General features: G+C 39.4%; 1 protein-coding gene across 1 annotated transcript in view; it reads left to right on the plus strand.

Moving 5' to 3' along the window:
• Positions 1 to 486: 486 nt before the first annotated feature.
• INTU (inturned planar cell polarity protein) overlaps positions 487 to 21,630 on the plus strand; it is a gene marked incomplete at both ends in the record, with an annotated part of 47,190 nt that continues 26,046 nt past the window's right edge. Inside the window, 3 exons of the mRNA XM_080344431.1 lie at positions 487 to 620; positions 5,169 to 5,755; positions 17,262 to 17,347. Of these exons, the coding sequence (XP_080200557.1) occupies positions 487 to 620; positions 5,169 to 5,755; positions 17,262 to 17,347 (807 nt within the window). The remainder of the gene's footprint in view (positions 621 to 5,168; positions 5,756 to 17,261; positions 17,348 to 21,630) is intronic.

Here is a 21,630-nt window from a genome sequence, read left to right on the forward strand (position 1 = left end):
AGTTTTTGATTATAAGCAATGCTCTGAGGAGCATGAGCTTCATTAATAGTCTCTTTTATGGGACTGTTGCTGAGACCTTGATATCGACAACTAAATAAATAGTCTGTTCTCCATTATGTGTTCCATATTGAGGCACTGAAAGACTTTCAAGGGACTAGCGGGACTCAGCTGTTCGTTTTTGGGAGGTCGGGCGCTTTCGAATGTTTGTGTCTCATTCTTGTCAGCCACAGGAGGAAGGCGAGCGGCCTTCCTGCCAGGTGCTGCACCAGAACTACCGTTTGGGTCCTGCCGGGTGGCTGAGCGGTGCGCGCCGTGTTACCGTTCCCCGCAGCCCGGCGCCGACCGTTAAGGCTCCGCGCGCTCGGCGGCCCGGGGCGGGAGGCGCTTCCCGGCTTCCCCCGTCTCCATGGCGGCGGGCCGGGGCCGCCAATGGGGAGGGCACGGCGCGGGTCACGTGTCCGCCCGGCGCGCGGGGCGGCGGGTGTCATGGCGTCCGGGGGACCCGGCGAGCGCGGCGCTGCCGAGGGCCCGGAGCTGTCGTGCGGAGAAGGCGCCGAGCCCGCGGGCAGCGGCGACAGCGAGAGCGGCTCGTGCGCCACCTCGCTGTCCGCGAGCTCCGAGTAAGGGCGGGCGGGGGAGGGGGAGAGGCGCCGGGGACCGGGCCGGGGGGTGAGCGCCTCGGGAAAGCGGCTTCTCACTCGCTGCCCTGACCCCAAGTGCCGTTAGACACTCGGGAGACCGAGGCTTCGGTGGTGCCGTGTGCCCGAGCACCGGGCGCTCCCTGCCTCGCCCTCTCCCCGCTTGTGGCTGCTGGAGGCGTTTCGCGTGGTTCATTCCTGAGCGCGTCTCCGCAGGCTGCGCGTTCCTGCGCTCGCTGCCAGGGGGTGCGCCGGGCGCCCCGAGGCCGCGGGTCGCTGCCGCAGCCCCGCAAAAAGCGGCAGCGTGAGCTGAGCTGGCGGGCAGGCTGTGGGCTGGTGCCTCTGTCCCAGATGCCTCGGAAAGGTGGGAAAGAGGGACTGGCCTCACAGAGTATAAATACTTTAGAGTTGGAGATACTGTCTTCTTATTTTAGTGGCCTGTCCTTTGGGAAATGGTAGGTGAGAAGACAGCTCTGTAATACCAATGCATATTTTAAAGTCATATATGCAACCACTGGGGTTTTCATTTGTTATTTTTAAAATTTTGTATAAAAGTTTACTCTCTGCCAGTTTTCTGCATTAAAGCAACTCCGCTTGACAGTTCAAATGTATTTTTCAAGGTCTAATAACGTTTTACTTGGCATGTTGTGTTCATTAGGTAATGTAGTGAAGAAGAAAATGTTGATGGGAGAGGTTTGAAGTGTGTTTAAGTATACTTTGTTTTGTAATTGTCCCATACATCTGGCTTGGTGAGTGGCAAAGCAGCTGGATGTACACCTACATCATTTGGTTTCCATGTTTATAAGCCAGAACTGAACTGTAACACATTTCTGCCTGAAGCCATGCTTTTTGTATGTGTGTGTTTGCTTGGGTTTTTTTTCCTCTCTTCCAATTCTTTCATCTAAAATGCCTATTTACCTGCATCATTTGTATGTGTTCAAAGGACAAATCTGTATTCTACAGTTTTCAACATAGAGCGCAATGTATAATAACGGTGGATAAACTGCAATGCATCTTTTCTGTCACTGTGAAGCTTTAATTTTTGGTCCAATCAGTTTCTTCTGTTGGACCTATAACACTCCAGCCTTCTGAAACAAGAGGAGGTTAAGGTGTGAAAAGGGAGGGAGAAACAGAGTAAGAGTTTTTTGAAGTAGTAGGTGCAATAGATCTGTTTGCTGTTTTAAGATAATGGCATTTGTTTCTCTATAGATGATCTGTATGTGGTGTTACTGAATTTAGGAAAGAAAAACCTTGGGAGTGGCTTTCTGAATTAAAAGTTACTGACTTCCAGAATAATCTCTGACAGCTGAAGCTGTACTACTTGCTAATAGAGCAAATGTGGACAAACAAAGATACACCAAGGGGTAGAAACAGGGGCGATACAAGTGCTTCTTTGCCAGACCCCTATGATTTTGTGCAAGGCTTATTTTCAGACTGAGCTGTAAAATGAATGCTTGCATATACCATTGTGAAGGTAGCGTGTTTGTTTTTATAGTTTTATCTGTGATAACAGAGGTTAACATTTGCTGTCACTTTCTCTGATGGTGATGGATCAGAGCCCCTCTAGGCAGCCAAAGCTATTAAGAGGGTGGCAGCTTTGCTCATACTGAGTTCATGCCTCAGTGTGAAATTATAAGTTATCATTGGATAGGCAGAGGCTGGGAAAACTAAAGATGATGATCTTCACTTCTGTGAAGTGTCATATGGGTGGAATTTAATCATAGACTGCAATGAAACATTTAACTCTTTATTTGTTGTCGTCTTTAACTGCGTTTAAACAAGGCTCATAGATGTTGCCTGTTTATTGTTTCTGAGTTTCCTTGGCTGAAAACGGCCTTCTCTTGCTTCAGAATCAGAACTTGGATCCTTTGTATCACAGAATGTCAGGGATTGGAAGGGACCTCAAAAGATCATCTAGTCCAATCCCCCTGCAGGAGCAGGAACACCTAGATGAGGTTACATGGGAAGGCATCCAGGCGGGTTTCTAGTATATTTCTTCTGTACATGGACAATTTCCATTTGCATACTTTTTCACACATTTATCCCAAAGAAGAAATATCTGTGTGGAATCAGTGAAACTGCTGTTACAGGAATGCAGGTCTTACAGAATTTTAGATCCCTTGATTGAACCTTCTGGACCTGTATAGAAGATCACGTTATTGTGTAAGGGCTTGTTTTGGCACTAGGGAAGAGAAATGGAAATGAGGTTTGGTTTTGTTTTTTTTTTTCTTTCTTGTTTTAAATCAGTTGTGAAACTGCAGCATTAGGGAAGAAACTCATAATCTTAGGTGCAGATTTCTTATTTCATGTTGCTTTTTCAGACGTCTGTAGGGATCTGAATTCAGACAGTGATAGTTTCTTTACAGTACACTCATGAAAATGCCTTCAAGGAGAGCAGTTAATGCCCTTGAGACACTTTTTCAGTCTCTTCTGCCTTCATCAGCTTATTTGCAGAGTGACTTTGCCATATGTGCTCTTCATTGACAAGCCTTCTCCCTGAAATGCCTCTGTTTGAGCAGACCCAATGTAAACACTCCCTCCACCTTTTTTGTTTCCCTTGGGCTGTATAGTAGGTTCTAATAAAAATAGACAATGAAGTTGGAGAACATGAGTGCATGAACTGTTCTTACATGTCACCTTTTGAGAGATGTTGGATCAGGTAACTGACTGATCCTAACAGCCAGTAGGTGTTGTTGTCATTCTGCTACTTATATTGAGTAAGAATTTTTAGAAGATGCAAACTGACTTACTCATGACATCATCATCATGACATTGCATCAGGAATAGCCGAATTATCATAAGTTGTGGCTGTTCTTTTAAAAACATCAAGTTGGGCAAAATAATAAATGCAGAGAAAGTGAATGATGTTTCTTCCTGTCTGCAACATCCATACACTTCTTTAATCACTGGGATTCCAGGAAGGGAATAATACCAATGTTTTTTAATTCTTTGTCCAGCCAGATTATTTCTTTAAGCCCTTAAAGGTGCTGTGGTGCAGTGTCTGTGTATAATGTTCTCTGTTTAGCAGAACTTTGAAGCTGGATCATTTATCTGTGTATTCAAATTAGTTATTTGAGTTCATATTATATATTTAAATAATATAGTAATACTAGTTTTAAACAAAATTTGTATCTTTAGTAAAATTAGATGGTTCTCATATAAAATGTAAGAATATATGTTAACTTTACACAATTAATGTTATTATTATCTAAGTCTCCATTCTAGTTTTTCCTTGTTTGGTTTTTATCAATGCAGTCTCAGATTCATAGAAAGAGAGACCTAGTGAGTCCGTGTTGTTTTACTGGGACACAAAGAATGAACCAGTCGTGTTTGTTCCTGAAAATTTTCACTACAGAACATCTCAGATGTTCCTTAGCCTCCTGACTTTTTTGTTGGTTTTGTGTGTATGTGCTCAAAACTCTCTTAACATTTAGCTTAAATATTTTAGTAATTAAACCACTAACTACTCCTACTTCAACCGCTATTGATCCTTATCCTTCTGTAGTAATGCTGTGTGGTTCATCTTGGGGTGGGAGTGGACAATTTGGCCTGTGCCCTTTCAGCTATCCTTTTTTGTTCGCAGTTTTTTGTTTGTTTGGCTGATTTCCTTCAGTCTCTTCCCCTTTAAAGCATGTTTATACACTACTTACTATTCTTCTCTGTGCTCTGGGCTTGTTCCAGTTACTACATTTTTCTTAAAATGTACTATCCAAAACTGGACATGGTTGACACGTTGCCATTGCCAAATTAGGACAAAAAATCTTTTGTGCTGTGCAGATGGTACTATCCTGTTAAGACATCCTGGAGCTGCCTTGCCTTTTCCTTGCAGCAGCTTGATGCTACTGACTTAAACTGATCCACTCCAGCTGCTCAGACTTTTTTTTTATAGAAGTGCTGCCTCTTTTCTTTTTTTTTTGTTGTGTATTTTTGCATGCAAGCCCGAGTATGCTATTTTTAACTTGTCTTAAAAAGTGTTACCTTGATTCTATCTTTGTTTTTTGGTTATATTGAGGTGATTTTAAAATGCTTAATCTTGTCTTTCAAAGGGCTTGCGGTACAATCCTTCTTATAAATGCATAAGGGAAAAACAATAGGAGAGAGCAAATCGAATGGCGTTTTTTTTCTCTAAGAGAAAACTCAGCGTGCCCATGAATGTAATTACTAATTAAAATTTGCTCATGGAGGGTTTTGGGGTTGGGGTTTTGTTTGTTTTCAGAAAAGGGACTATTGCCTTTTATGATGGCTATTTTCCTGTAAGGCATTTGAAGAAACTATTCTAACATCTGGGAGGGATGCCTTGCCTGGCCATATCTGTCGTTTGTCTGATAAGAGCTCTTACCGTCATAGCAAACTTAAACTGGTTGAGCTTTCAATATTCAGGAGGCAACAGAGCTGGGTTTTGGTTGGTTTGATCATTTTCTCCTTGCACTCTCCCTATTCCCTCCCCACTCGAATAATCAGATGCTGCTTGCGTAGCAGTCTTCCTTATCAGAGCTGTCACTGATTGTTCGTTCTTTCTTTCTTTCCCAGTGACCTTGAGCCTGAATGGTTGGATGATGTGCAGAAAAATGGGGAATTATTTTACTTAGAACTGAGTGAAAGTGAAGAAGAAGCTCTGCTTCAGAACAGCTGTCCAGAAATGCCAGCAGTGAATCATGTCAGGTTCCGTGAAAATGAAGCTGAAGTTATTCAAGAGGGGTCACGGAAAGACAGAAAGTATGAACTGAAGAAATTGACCAAATTATTAAAAAAGAAGAATCTTTTACCAAAGCATTCTGCTAAGAAAGGCGGTGGAAGCTGTAATGTGCACTCTGCTGGTCCTACTTCCATATTGAAACACCAGTCCACTCAGAAAATGGGTGTAATTGTTCAGCAAAAGTACAAAGACGTATATGTTTATGTAAATCCCAGAAAACTATACAGTGCTGGAGAAGATGAACAGCACAAGCTGCTGGAGGCCTTAGTAGGGATTGTCCATCAGTCTTCATGGAGCAGCAGAAGAGCAGAAAAACAAGGCAAGAAGGATAAAGTCATGAGAGGCATCGGTGAAGAGAAGCTTGTAGTACATGGTTTGGTGCCAGGTAGTTCAGCAATGAAAACGGGTCAAATCTTGATTGGTAAGTAATCCAATTAATAGTTAACTTCTGCACTCTTCCTTTAAAATGAAGATTTTTTAATTTTTTTCTGTGGCAGCTGACTTGAAGAGACTTAAGTAACTACAACTATTTTGTCAGTTCTTGAGGGATTTCTTAAAATAAAAGTCATTGCATCTGATGTTTTGTTACCTGTTCATTTTTGGTACATTACTGGTTTTAAGAGCATGTGATGTAAACTAGAAGGTATTCATATAGTAAGGAGTTGACTATCCTTTAAGTGTGCGGGGAGTGAGCATCTTGAACTTGGAACAACAAATACCCCCACCACCTTTAATTTAATGCAGAATTTGCTCAGTAGGTAAGTGGGACTGGGGGAAGAGCTATAGCCTGCCAAATACTTTGGTTTTCATTCTTTTCCACACCACCACTCTTAGATAAAAGGTTTAAGGTGTACACTTTAAATGGATTTTGCAAGATAAAAATTAGGAAAAAATATTGAGTAAGATATATTTATATATTACAGACTTTCTGCACAGACTTGTTTGGATATTCTGTTTAGCAAGTAGAACAGCTGCTTCTTCAGCAGTTGTGTTCAGAAGGCCTCCAAATGCATAGTGGGTTTGAGGAGGCAGTGAGCCAGTATAGCAGCTCTCCTTTGTTTGTGTTGGTTTGGCTCTTGTCAGACACTTGCATCAGCTGAATAACCTCATCAGCTAAATAACCCAGCAGAAAACTAACCCAGCAGAAAAACTGCCTGTCTAGTTTTTGCTGGTATAGTGTGTTAAACTTGGGTCACAGAAGGTCTGACAAACACCTGAGTGTGAATCACAGAGAGGAATGAACTTCTTTGGCCAGTAGTGAAGGAGCAGAAATACATCCACTTCCAGCATCCAGAGGCCACTGAAAGGCCTCAGCACTCACAAGACCCCAGCCCCAGAGACAGTAAATGCAGACAGCTAGCCTACGTCTGCAGAGGGGGGAAGGTTGTTTAATTACCCCCGAAATTGGTCCTTCATAGGGAGAGAGCAAAGATGTGATGTTGGTTAGAAGATCATGAAAATCTAAATACTGTGGTAGCACAAATCCCACAAAGTCAGCGTGAATGCTTTTTAAATTCCAGTGTTGTGTGTGTAAAAAGGCAAATCGTGCTTTGCCTAGCTGATTCTTCTGGCACATGTTTTTGGTAGGGATGCTGAAGAATACTCCAGAGAGAAAACTGGAGGGCTTTCAAATTTCACCAGAAAGAACTGATTAGTCAAGAATGGGGGGATGCAGAATGAGGGGAAGGAGGGAGTGAGTTTCAGCTTGATCTGCTTAATGGTATTTAATCTAGTTAGTGTAAGAGTGGGTATTTATAACCTGTAAGTTCATTCTGGGACACAAATTTGCATACAAATGGATGGTTGTAAAAGCAGGTGTGAACTCAGAAGAGTGTAGGTGAATACCAGATCCAGGAGATAAAGCTAACCTTCTAAATGTTGATGGTACTTCATGTGCAGTACTTGATGATTCCCAGACCTAGTGAGGACAAAAACTGTGGGGGTTTTGTTTTGTTTTAAATAGAAGAACATTTAAATAAATCTAAAGAGTCAAGCAGTTTAATATGTCCTAGGCTATCATCAACCGGTATTGCCTTGTTTTTGGATGTTGGAAACAAATACTTTCAAGCATACTGTAGTTATTCAGCTTTTAACTGGGAAAAGGGGCTGCATTCTGTGCCAACACCATAAAATGTATAATTTTCATGTAAAAATACTTTCAAATTATATATCTATAGTGAACACTGAGCACTCTGCAATTTTTATGCGGTATCTAGAAACAGGGATGCTTTCCATAAATTAGATGTTCAGGTTTCAGTGCTGTCTGCATAAAGAACATACAGTTAAAAAAAAATCCAGTCAAAAAGCTGTTTGGTTTACTGCCTCTGTATTGCACATCAGAGGATGGGATAGTTATGGTACACACCCAAAACCTGATTTAGAAGCAACTGTAGTTTGGATCATCACAGGATCTGAAGTTGGACAGAAAGTTCAAGAAAAATACAATACAAGTTTGCTTTTATGTTGTTGCTAAAACTAAGTTTTAAGAATCGTGTTGTGAATTGTGGAAATAGTCGGTAAAGAATATTTATGTGGTCAGTCTAAAACTGAAGCATTTGCACAAAAGTTAGCAGCTTCTTGAGCCATCACAGGTGGGAAATACCTGATCAGTATAGCCATGATGCCTGCTGGCTGGTTTGGTTGTAACTTTGTTCATCTTCATTGACCTGCATATGCATAGATATGAACATGTTCTTGTTTTGAGTTTTAGTATTTTAATAGCCTGCAGTGGTGCAGACCATTTTTGTAGTAGTCTTTTGTGAAGCAAATACTAATTACATCTTCATTTTAGAACACATGATTTAAAATGCATACTGTGGTCCTCCTGGTGACCAGTTTGCAACACATGTTGCAAGCAAACAATCTTGACTCAGGGAGTTGTTACTGAATTTAGTTTTTTGCTGATTAACATAAAAATTCAGATGACTGTTTCAGGAACTGAGAAGATGAAAACTAAACAAGACCCCGATTAAGAAAATGCCTTTTTCTCTGCCTTCTCCAGGCTCAACTGCAATCAAACACCTCTCCTCTCCTCCTTCCTGGTCTCATCTACACTAATTTCACTGCATGTTAATACTATGTCCCAACTCTTTTGATGAGGTAATGGGTGGGATTGTGTGTGATGTTTTCCTTCTGCCCCTCATTGATTACTTGTTTCCCCGCGCTGCAGCATGACTCCTCCACAGGCCATGCGTCCCCTCTGTGGGCTACAACCCTTCTCCCAGTCACTTGCTGCTCTTTTTGGAATACATTTGGGCAGAGGTGCCACAGCTGCCCTGGCCAGGTGATGGTACGCAGCGACTTGTTTCCACCACCTTCAGAACTGGCTACAAGCAGCACAAGGCAGCTCATGCCGTCCTGCCACACAGGTCACTCCTGCAGCACCTGCCACCAAAATCCTGACACTTAAACCCATAGAGTGTTCCAGCTCTCCTGTCCCAGTTAAAATTTGAGCTCTCTAGATGATTTTTCCCAAGTCTTGGGTTTGTAATATGTTAAATAATAACCGAGTTACTGATTGCTTTGTATTTTCATTGGCACATTCATTAACGTGTTAGTGATAAGTATGGTAGCCACTTAAATGGCTGACAGGGTTGAATCATAAAGGAGACTAACTCTCTTGATTTTTTTCACTCTGAATAACCAGTTACAATGTCATTATGGCATTAACATTTTTAGCAGAAATAACTTCCCTTAGGTGGCTTCTTCAATTTATTCTGAAATGTGTATCCCTTATAGCTTTGAACACTTAAAACATCTGTTTATTATTTGTGTACTACACTTTATTCTTATTTAAGATTGCATATGGAAGTAATAAGTCTTGTTGCTGTACTTTATTAGCCAAGTAGAATGCAGACGCTGACCATATGAAAGTAAATACAACAGCAAAGCTAAATAAAACCTGCTGCTTTGTAACTCTGTAAAAAGATGCCACTCTATCCTTGTGTTGTTTATCAGTTAGTTTATCTTTTTTTTATATTTAGCAGTTCAGCATCCATCTTCAGTTTTGAAAACAAAAAAGCCCTTGTTGATTTTTAAATTCTTGCTGTCACTTTTATTTTGCTTGAGATGAAATACAGTTGCTTTTATCTCATGTCTTTTAAGTGTATTTTGTGTTGTGGGCAAAACTTTTTTCTTGCCTGGCTTCATGAATAACAATATGCAAAGCTTGGTCTGCTGTGTAAAACTCTCTAGTCTCATTTTTGAGTCTATCTTCAAAGATAAAAAGCTTCACCAAGTACTCAATTTAGATCCAGGCAAATAAGGATTGTGATAGGAAATGCCATTATAATGATTTTTCTTTTCCCTCTTCAAATTGGAACCTGTCTATCTGCTTCGCAGTGGGGGATAGTTCTTAGAAATGCCAATGATCATCAGCTTTACTACAGTACAAAAGGAGAAGTCATTCCAATGACACTGAAAATACAAGAAAGCTCTTTTTACTAGCAAAGTGTACTATTGTTATGCTCTTTGAAATGATCTTCTGTTCTTCCTGCTCTCATCACCAAATACCTGAATGGTTTGCACTAATTCTCTCACCTAATCAGTAGGTACAATTGTCAAAAAAGTGTGAAAACTGCATGGGGACGGGGATTAATCTTGGATGATAGTAAAGATGGGCTATAATAATCCAGTTTTGAACAAGTATACAAAAGATGCAGGCTGTCGTTGCAAGCTCCAAGGTCCAGATCCCAACCCCATTTACTGACAAATGGGGTTTTTTATGGGTTTCTAATCTGATAATTCTGTTGGTGTTATGTGGGAGGGTTATTTGCTTGTTTCCCCTGAATAAATACATGTTTAAATAGTAATCTTTGCTCGTTTAATTTTAATAGTAAAAGCACAGATATTGCTGTTGGAGTTCTGAAGTTCTGGTAAAACAGACCGTCATTACTAGAAAGCCAAGTGTATCTGGCTTTACATAACCCTTTACGAACCCTTTGCATAAAAATAAGCAACTTGCACTCATCTTCTGATAAAGTAAATGGTGTTTTTTGTCATTTGCAGACTGTGGAACTAAGAGTCCAGTCAGAAAAATGTCCTTGAAAGGACCAAAATACTGTGAGAATTTGAGATTTTCATGAAGAATTACCATATATGGTGTACTTGTTGAAAAGGCTCTCCAAAGTAGAGATGTTGGGCATGCAAGTTAGAAATACAGAGCTTCCGTAAGCTTTGCTGTGTTCTTACTGTGAAGCTTGGGATGTCGTTTATGTTGTTTTAATCTCCTCTTGAAGCATAGCAGCATTGGTTTGGGTAAAAGCAGCCTGCTAACATATAAAACAAGTAATTGATCTGGCTTTCTTCAGCAGAATGTGTTCCATACTTTGCCTTTTTTGGAAAGGAGTGTGTGAACATTTATAAGTACTTCCACCAAGTCATTACCATGAACAGAGGAAACTAAATATTGGGATTTTGTGGGGGGGAAAAAAAAAGTGTCCTTCATCTTCTCCCATGTGAACAGCATGGTTTTCATTTTAATTCAGCCAAAAAAAGTTCATTTTCCATCGTGGTATGGAAGTGGGATTCGCTTATCAATCAGTATCCATTGGCTTAATGCAAAGAAGATCTACCTCTAGAAATGGTGCAAACAAAAGTAATATACCTATGCCTCATGGCAAATTGATAGGCAGTTCTGAAATAAACATTTTAGGGATGCCAGCAGTCCCAAATACTTTTATAAACTTTGTTTAAAAAAAACCAAACCAGGAATAATTTAATCAGCCATGTGCAAACTAGATGTTTGAGATCAACATACATTGTTCTTAACTAATACTGGCTGGATGTGAGGAATCTTTTCTAGTGAGAAGATGGAAAGGCAGAACAAAGAACACAGGAAAGAATTTCTTCCTCTCTTCCCTCTCTGTGGAGAACATATACAGATGTCTTATAATTTCTTTGTGGACTAAGAATCACTTTGTAATCTTGTGATAGAACTCAAAAGCTTGATTATTCACTCTTATTGGATGTAAAAAAAAAGTAAGCATACTTTATTCCTTGAAGAGAAGGATCTGTATTTTTCTAAATATAAATATATTTATTCAAGGTCTAGTAACCTGGAGGTGCCTGAAGAAAGCTTGTTTCTTCTATTGCAGTTGCTCACCATCTCTCCAAAAATGAGACTGAGTGAGAATTTGTTCATCTTTCAACATATGTACTGGGGACTTTCATGACTGAAAATAGTGATCTTATTGGCCGGTAGAAATGCAAGCCAATAAGAGCAGGTCAAGTGCTATTCTATATACTTACAGTAAAGCTTTTGTATACAACTGTATTATTGAAAAAGCTAAAAAAAAAAAAAAAAGTCAGTTTTACATTATTTCCTATCAGGTTTGAAACATTTCATGCAAATGTCTGCTTGCCTAGGTAAGTATATACATCTACTTCAGCAAAAAGGAAAAAATTCACCTTGGTTGTACTTAAGAATTAAGTCACTTGAAGGGTTTTTTTCACCAACTTCATGGAATACAACAACGATTGGAAAATGTATTTGCAGTACCCTCCGTACAACTTTTTTCTCTCTGCTAGTGAAATGTCTCTCTACATCTGAATTTCAGTGATATTTCAGTCTGGGAAAATTTGACTTAACTCTGCAAACCATCAAGTGAAAAAAAAAAAGGTGTTTTTTTTTCTTAGATCAACTGCAACAATTGCAAACACCATTTACCCTTGTATTTCATTTAAGTTAAACTGATAAGCTGTAAGTGAAATGAGATTCAACTTCATACATTTGTGCTATTTTTTTTTACAGACTTAATGTCCGCAGAACTAAGTCAGTCTCACTTTCTGTAAGTTTTTCACACTGCTAAAGGGGAAGAAACAATTCTCAAAGTGTGGATGTGAAACTAACAAAGGGACACTTGCATGTATAAACTCTTTCACTGGGATTATCACACTGGGTAGATCTTGTGGTCATGTTCTGCTTTAAGATATTCTGTGTTTAGAATTTTACATAATTCCTATTGTGCCAGTGATGTCTTTCATTCTGTTACTTCATAGCCTCTATTCTTTGAATGCTGTTGTGTTTGGCAAAAAAAGCAAAGAAGGAAAAAGCGCAAACACACATCCTCCTCTGCCCCACCTCCAATTTTGGAAAGCCCATACTGATAAATACAGCTTTCCTCAGTTGTACATCAAGTTGCAGTTGTTTGATAGTGATACAGCATTTTCTGGCAAAATGAAGGCAGCCTTGCAGGACTGCTTTGGCTGTGTCTTCTGGAAAACTGTTCCATTTATGGTATGTGATTATATTTTTACAAATTGAATGGAATAAATATTTACTGCTGCTGTAAAGTTTTTAGATATGTACATTAGATGTCAAAATAAATAACACACTTTTGAGTATATAACATGTAAATACTGATGGGGCTTCTCCTTTCAAAGTGTGTTTGTATATTCCACCCTGGGAGATGTGGTTCCAAAATATTGCCTGAAGTGGTAAGGTGCATATGTCTTCACAAAATGTGTGCAGCTGGTTTGAATGTCTCTGTGGATTATATGACTGTCTTTACAACAGAATTTGTAATGTCTCTAGTGAAACAAAGAGAACACCAACAACTTTTGTTTAAACAGTGTTCCACATTAGCACAAGAGCAATTTGTGTGTTCTCTTGTATTAGTGAATGATGATCTTTAATATATGGTACTACACTGTTCTTCAACAAAGAACATAGTAATTCTGTTTATAATTTCTTGTTATATTAGAGGAGCCTGAACACTCTGCTTTTGATTACTAATTTGCAAGTCCTGGGGCCCTGGCATGGACTTACTGAGTTGCTTTTAAATGTTGTTTAACTTTCAACTTTCCTGTCTTTGATTTATTATTGTGTTAGAGATTCAATAGGCTAAAACTTTACTGTGCTGTACATCCAGAAACACATAGGTTAGGGAGAGAACTATTATTATTACTTGAAATAGAAAAAGCAATTTAATTCAGTCTGAGGGATGATAACATTTTTGTATGTATAACAAAGCCTAACCTTTTCTTGGTTTTGCTGTAAGAAGGAGCAGGAATGAATTTTGCTTTGATGTAAAATAACAGTTGTTGGTTGTTGCCTAGTACAGTAAAGAGGAATATTGTTTACATTTTGGGGGGATTCTGTATTTCCTTTCTGATGGTTAGTTAAGAAGAATGTTCTTTCTCCCATTGGCCTTAATTTTACACCAATTTTAAGCAGTTGACCTAGTACCTGGGAACAATTCCAGTCATATTTTATGGTATTAACAAGGTAGAAGATAGAAATAATTATAAACTGTCAGAATTCTTCTAAACTTTCAGATTCTGTTGTCTTGAGTAGATTCTCATGCATACTAAAGAAAAGGAGAATCTGTGTCTCTATGCATGTTATTATTATCACCATGTTATTACTAGTTTGTACTGAGCAAGTCTTCTCCCTAGAAAACTTGAAATCTGTACTGGACCTTACGGTTATTCAGTGCTCTGTTTCTGCAGTTGAGTACATTTTCGTTGCCAAGTCAGGACTTAAAATATAGGTTTACTAACACGCACATTTGCTACAAATCCATGTCCTTTTTCTAATCTCTTTACTCTGCCTAAAAGAGTGATGAGCACTGCTGCTACTAGCTGGCTGAGGATTTCTCTACTGCAGTTGTAGTTGAACACTGCTGTAATGCTGCCTCTGGTGGCTTTTCACATGTCCTGGTGCAAGAAAAAAGGATGGGTATCATGATTGCAGCTTCTAGCCTGCTCAGTGTGCTCTGAAATTGATGTAATTCCCTGAGCCCTGCAAGTGCAGCAGCAGCTGTGAGGGACACGCTGGTTTATTTCAGTTTTCTCAATAAGGCTCACCTAAGTGTGATGAGAGAGAAATAATAAAAAACCTTGTGAACAGAGGAAGTAGTGAACTGTCCAGCTATCTCTGAATTTACATTATATGCACATAGTGTTGCTATGCCAGTCCCAGAATTCTTCCCCTCACGCCTTTCTCCATACAGGGGATGCCTCATAGTGCTCTTACACCACCATTCCCTCTGCTGCCCTCTGACAGCTTTTTGGACAAGTCCGGGTTTGCTGTGTCTGATTCTGAACTGCCCTGTGCTGCCTGGAGCACCCATAGGACAGGGGGTGAGCTCAGGGTGCAGCTTCACCCGGGGTGGGACGGGGAAGGAGAACAGAAGGGGCTTCTCTATCCAACAGCCCATTAAGAAAACTTGTAGCATGTAACATGGCTTGTGCCTGCTCTTCCAGCTTTGGCTGAAATTTAGTCATGAGATCAAAGCTATTCATGGTACAAATGTACAAGCCTCATTTCCTTCGGAAAAAAAAAGCTCAATGGTAGCTAGGCTGAAAGAAAACCTAGTACCTCAGTCCATCATTTTTTTCTGGGTTTTTTCAGTCATTTATTTAGTGTCTCATACTACATCTTACACTTTTTATAATGCTAGTATTAAGAGGATGTGGAGGTACTTTTTTAATGGAGTCTTTGTGCAGCTTAAGCAAAATTTGGCTTGATTTTCCATTTGCTGTTCCAGAGCAGGTTTGGTATTTTCAGTTCATGCCCGTAAGGAATAAGAATGACCTGGGAATCAAGTCACTTTCAATGTTAAATAAGAAGCTAATTTCTTTTATTCCCTTTCTACAGACAGAAGATAGAAGCTGTAAACTAATCAGGTTTTTCACCCAATAGGACAGAAAGCAGAGACAACTGAAAGTGACACCAAAGCAAATCAAGTAGAAAATAAGGCCTGTTTTGCTACTCTGACGTGAACACTGGGCTCTGGAAAGCACCTAATAAACCATCCAGTACTATATTCTGGTGCCACTGGCAGTCAACTCATACAGTTCTTTTCATAAATTTACATTGTGTCATCTTAGCTATTTTGCCCTAGATGGCATTATTGGAAAGCTTTATAGAAATTCTTTGAGACTACAGAACCTTGTGATTTCTACTCTAGCTGCCTTCAGACCTGACCTTTACTCACCTCACCTTCAACCAACATAAAGGGGTTCTCCATTTCCCGTGGTCACTGCAGTATCACTTCTATGTATCTGATCTCATTTGATTTCATTTTTCTTGAGCACAGGTGAATAGAATTGTAAGGAGTGCTCTGGACAGGATCCTGTCAGCTCCTATTATTACTCACCTGCATTCAAATGGAATGCATTTCCTAACATATCCAGGTGTTGTATTTGTCTTTTTCATGTTTTGAGTTACTTAACTGCTTTCTTGAGAATGAATATACCATTTAATTCCTTTATATCTCTGTTGTTCCAGTAATATTTATTGGTTGTTTTTTTTTTTTTCCTCTGTGATACTGTGTTTCTTTTATACTGAAAAGTGCTTCCAGTTTTTGATGTTGACATTGGAGAAACCATGAAGGACTAAGCTTTTAGTGACAGTTCTTCTGACTTAGGTTTAACCTAAAATCACACTTTACATCTTGGACTAATGTTCTAAATTGACAGCTTAAATAATCAATTCTTTGGGGCGATTTAATCTCCCACTATCATACCTGAAATATCTACTGCTGCTTCTGTCTTTTCTGTTGTTGTTGGTTTGGGTTTTTTTAAGTAGATGAATGGCCAAAAAACCTTCTATTTTTACTTTTCAATTTCTATTTCTATTCCTTTTGCCAGGTTTAAGTGATTTTATCTTTTGGTGTTATTTTATGTTTTCTAACTTCACAGGCTTGGGTTTTTTTCCTTTGGTCTCTTTTATCCTTCTTACACACTCCATGCTTACATATGCATCTTTTTGAGGCAGAGGTTATCAACTAATTATTACTGGTATACTTCTCTAGAATATTTTCCCCTCACTTCAGACAGAAATCCCAGTTTGATTTTTGTACTTTAAATTTCAATGTCTATTTTAAGTTTGCAAGCTCTAGTTTGGTTCTGTTTGCTTTTGTAACTAGTGCCTTTAATTTTTCAAACCTTTTCCATTTGCAGTTAAAAGACTTTCTATGAGATCTTGGGTTTTTTATCCCCTTTTCCAATAATGGGAAGACAGAAAGTGCAAGATGTGGTTAGGCAGGAAGATCTGGCAGCTAAAAGCATGAAGAGTGCTAAGTAAGAAGCGACAGCGGTGGGCAAGGCATGGAAGAGAAAGGACTAAATCCTGATGTGGCTTGACAGACAACAGAAGCATAGGGATGAGGTAGCTGTGATTTATTAAAAAAAAAAAAGAAAGAAGAAAAGTGACATTTCACAAGGAGCTAAGCCAAACTCTGACTCTCAATACCACAAAATAAGGGTGTCCGAAGCCTGTCACATCCTGTCTGCACAATCCCTGTCTCCCTTTTGCCAATTCTAGTGCTCATTTAATCAAGTCTCTGGGTTACGAAGATCAGCTGCCGGAAGAGTGAATGGGTTTCTGTCAGTTTAGTGAACTGAGTTACCGAGGTGCGCGGTAACTGCCAGGGCTGCTTCAGACAGAGGGGCCCAGGGCTGCTGAGATTCTCCCATAATTAGGTGCAGCCAACACTTGAAACCTCTGGTGTAAGTGATGGCACTAGAACTTGTCAGCTGCTACAGAAGAGGGAATTTTGGAGTGCTTTTGGAAACAGCAGGGTTTACATCAAAACGGAGCAGTGGAGGAGGACTGGCAAGGGAGCAGAGGTGGCTTTGGAGGAAAAACTAATACTTCTTGGGTGTAACTTAATTGGTGAAGTTGTTGGGTTTTCTGATCAAGTAACAAGGGTGGTATAAGCCTGCATGGGGGGGAAGATGCTTTGACAGTTATTTTTGTAAAATGATACAAGCATAGCAGTGAGGCCTTAAAAGCATTGAGGTAATAAATGGATGTTTCTAAACACAGTAAATGTTGCATGTAGAAACCATTTATTTAAATGTAATAAAAAGACACTTATGATTGTTTGAATGCCATATTCCCTTTTCAAGCAAACCACTGTTGGACTTTACACTGTGGTATAATACTTTCATTATGCTTTTGTCTGTTTTATTTCCAGGAGATGCTCTGGTTGCTGTAAATGATGTTGATGTGAATTCTGAAAACATAGAAAGGGTTTTGTCTTGCATTCCAGGTCCTATGCAGGTACAGTAGTTGAACATTTATTCTAAATGTCCTCTATAAAAAATAAATATTGTTTCTAGCATTTTTTTCCTTAGGAAAGAGAACTTAGGTGGTCTTTTTCTTAGAACTTTCCTATCTACTTTTTGAATGCATTAGCTGACTTCAGTTAAAACTGAAAGTAGAAATTTCAGAGTTTAATTCGGGTAAGTTTTGTTAAAATAGCTGCACATAAGTGACTCAAGCCAGTTTCCCATTAAGAGACATGAGGTGCAGTCCAGCTGTTTGATGTTCTGTTCGTCATCAGCCAGAGTAAGAAAGCACATGCAACATTGTGCAAGAGGTGGCACACTTGTAGGTTTAGACTAACCGTAACACCTGTTTTTTTGCCTGGTGTGAGAATCAAGGTATTCTATGGTTGCAGAATTCTAAGTATTCATGTTTACGAGAACTAGTATGTAGCTACGTGGAAAATCAAGTTTCATGACTTTTCCTGCTCAGAAAACAAGCTCATTATTATGTTACCACTTGCATCAAAATCAATTACTTGTTTAATACAGGGAGGTAACTCCATTGAGACATGCATAGTGATACTTTTAACCAGTGATAGTTGTAGTTACAAGAAAAGGTGGCAAATATTGTTGCTTTGAGAGTTGTTATTTGGAACACTGATCTCAGCAAATGAAGGACAGGGTATGTAATGTGATGCCTTGCTGCTGGTGGGTAAAAGGACTGGAGGCGTGCAATCTACCAATAGCATGTATTAAACAAGACATTGATACCGAGCTTAAAAATAAATACGTCAGCCACAGAACAGTAGTGGCTTTTTTGTCAGGTACTGTTTTTAAAACACTAATATTTGGTATGGAAATACTTAAACAAAATAATTATATCTTCATCAATATAAAGGAGGCTCCCAAACCACAAGAGAGTAAAAAGAAGCCTGAATAAACAAGTAGTGCTATTAAAGATATTTAAGAGCACTTAACTGGAGAAGTTGATGCCACTTTCATCTTTAAACAGAAAAATTAATTCTCAAGTCTTTTAAAGCTTTTAGATTAAATACATTTAAGACCTTTCAAAACCGAACAGCGATGAAGGTTGACAGAAGTCAATAATAAATACTGATTTAAAAAAAAATTACCCGAATGAGTAACGTCTCTTCCCCCCCAACCTGCTGCACCTATCTTCTCTTGTAGCTATAATGAAGAATTAAATAACTAATAGAATTAGATAGCTATTTCAGAATTAAACCAGAAGAGTGTTGATTACCTAGGATGTTAGTAGCATGAAATTAAGTATTTTGAGTTATTCGGCTTAAATCCACTTCCTGGTGGACAGGAAGACAAAGTTGCAACTTTATAGATGAGACGGAGCAGGTTAAAATTACAGTATGTTTGTAACCTCTAGGTAGTTTTTGTTCAGTTAGAATATACGAGGTGATAATAATAGAAATGCTTTACTGTCCAGAGATAAAAAGAAGTCGAAATCTTCGGGTTTGGTTAAACATCCTTCTGTTTGCAAGTTATGTAGCGTAAGTGGCTGTAGAACTACATCTGCAGCTACAGTGAGACTGGGCGCTCGTTTGTCAGTTCAGGAAGTTTTCCAAGATATCTGACAGTATGAAGCAAGCCTAAGCTACCAGACTTGTGGTCAGATATTGGCAGAGCTCCATGGTAGAAAAACCTTGTCTTGCCTGTCTTTGACCAAATATGGAGTTGCTGTAACTGTTATTAAAACCAGAATGATTTAAAAAGCAGAGATTATATAGTTTATTTAATTGTATCCTTGGTATATTAGAGTATATGTATTACTTGTTGCTAAAATGCAACGCAACACATTATACATAGTAGTTAATTTTAATGAAACATTAATGCTTACATTCTCAGTAAATCTATCGAGCAGACAGAGATTACTTGAAATGTGTAGCTGTTTGTCGTGTTGGCTTTCCAAAGCCTTTTATTAAAGTGCAATTATTCCCTTTTTAGTGTGCAGTTTGAGTCAAGCCAGAAGAGTGATTGCTGAAATAAACCAGTGGAGAATTCAAGTACAGAGTTGTGGGTTTGTTGCAGTGTAGAACACTGTTCATGCTGCTGAAGAAAGAAGCTGGTTGTTTCTGAGATTTAGTAATAAAGGCAGCTATTACACAAGCAAGATTGTTAGTGTAGTCTCATTCATTGCAAAATATGAAAAAAAGATGCAGTTTAAACACATTTTACCATAGTCACAAGTTATTTACATAAGCTGTCATTGCTCTTCTGGGTTCAATGTTAAAAATTACTGGAAGGAGTTTCAAAAACTACCTAGATTTTCTCATTTGCAGCATGTGGCATACTGTCTCTCATTACTAGATTTTATTTCCAGAATTTTGCTTTCCTTACCTCGGTTTAGGGAAACTAGCTCCAAGGCATGTAAGGACTAGTTTAGTGTATTCATTGAGCAATAAAAGTACAAATGCTACATCAATCTTTTTTTTTTTGGGGGGCGGGGGGTGCCTGCATGTCACAGTATCACAGTATGTTTGGGATTGGAAGGGACCTCAAAAGATCATCTAGTCCAATCCCCCTGCTGGAGCAGGAACGCCTAGGTGAGGTTACACAGGAACATGTCCAGGTGGGTTTTGAATGTCTCCAGAGAAGGAGACTCCACAACCCCCTGGGCAGCCTGTTCCAGTGTCTGTCACCCTCACTGAGAAGAGGTTTCTTCTCAAATTTAAGTGGAACCTCTTGTGTTCCAGCTTGATCCCATTACCCCTTGTCCTATCATTGTTTGCCACCAAGAAGAGCCTGGCTCCATCCTCGTGGCACTCACCCTTTATATATTTATAAACATTAATAAGGTCACCCCTCAGTCTCCTCTTCTCCAAACTAAAGAGCCCCAGCTCCCTCAGCCTTTCCTCATAAGGGAGATGCTCCGCTCCCTTAATCATCTTTGTTGCCCTACGCTGGACTCTCTCCAGCAGTTCCTTGTCCTTCTTGAACTGAGGGGCCCGGAACCGGACACAATATTACAGATGTGGTCTCACCAGGGCAGAGTAGAGGGGAAGGAGAACCTCTCTCGATCTAACAACCACCCCCCTTCTAATACACCCCAGGATGCCATTGGCCTTCCTGGCCACAAGGGCACAGTGCTGGCTCATGGTCATCCTGCTGTCCACCAGGACCCCCAGGTCCCTTTCCCCTACGCTACTCTCTAATATGTAATTTCCCAACCTATGTCACCTGGTAAGCTAAAGTCCCAATTCTGATTAAAGCACTGGACATCTCATTTGGAAGTTTTACAGCAGTCACTGAATGTGACAGGCCAAATCATACCCCTCAATCAAAGCTTGAGATAGTATGAGGAAATTACATTCTGCAGTCTATACAATTTTGTATTTCTATAGTCAAAATAGCTGCTGTTTCCTAACTCCACAAGACGGAGAAGACTGAATAGGAAGAGTAGGATGGATATGCTAGAAGAGTATACTTTTCCTTACCTTGATACTCAGAAGTAGTAGAACCATTTTACCCCAAAATTTCACATAATATTCAGCCTGAGGCAGATATTCAGAAACTTCAGCCTCAATTTTTGACTTACAGTTGTGCAAACCTTAAGCAAATGGAAAACAGAGACTAACAACAGGAAATGGCAGGCAATACTACCAGCTTTGTGTATAATAAAATCCATATTCTAAGGCATAGAGCTTTCTTGCAGACAAACAAAAATCACGACTTTCTAGGTCACACCAGAAGTACAACAGCAATGTTTTCTATTTCTCACACTGACGAATGTTTAAGTAAAGAGTATTAAGAAACAAATCAAATACAGAGTGACCTTCCCATCACACTTTAAAGCTTCTAACAGTTAATAGCTAGGGACTTGTTGGGGCACTTACAGGTTTTGTACCTTCTCCTTTTTTAATCTAGTTCTTAAAATTCCTTTGATCTCCACAGCATCTTGTAGCAGTGATTTACAGAGCTGATTTGAGTGTTACATTTGTTTGTGTTGATTTTCCAACTGCCTTCTAACACCGTGCATTTCATACCCCCAGGTTCCTGTGTTATGAGGAGTAGTTAACTGTACGTGTCTTACTCTTCTTATCATTCCACAACTTTGGAGAGCTATGTCACGTTCCACTTCTGTCACATCTTTCCTAAGTAGAAAAATCCCCATCTGTGTGCTTCATAGTTTGCTGTTATTGTCACCTTCATCATTGTCTTCTTGCAGGGTGAATGAACTGTTTTAAGTGTTGAGAATGTGTGCATGCTGTATATTTATAGAGTGGAATAGTAGTGTTTTCTATGCTTTTCCTATTCTTTGTTTCA

Source organism: Nesoenas mayeri (assembly GCF_963082525.1).
Source record: "Nesoenas mayeri genome assembly, chromosome: 4".
In the NCBI taxonomy this organism is placed as follows: Eukaryota; Metazoa; Chordata; class Aves; order Columbiformes; family Columbidae; genus Nesoenas; species Nesoenas mayeri.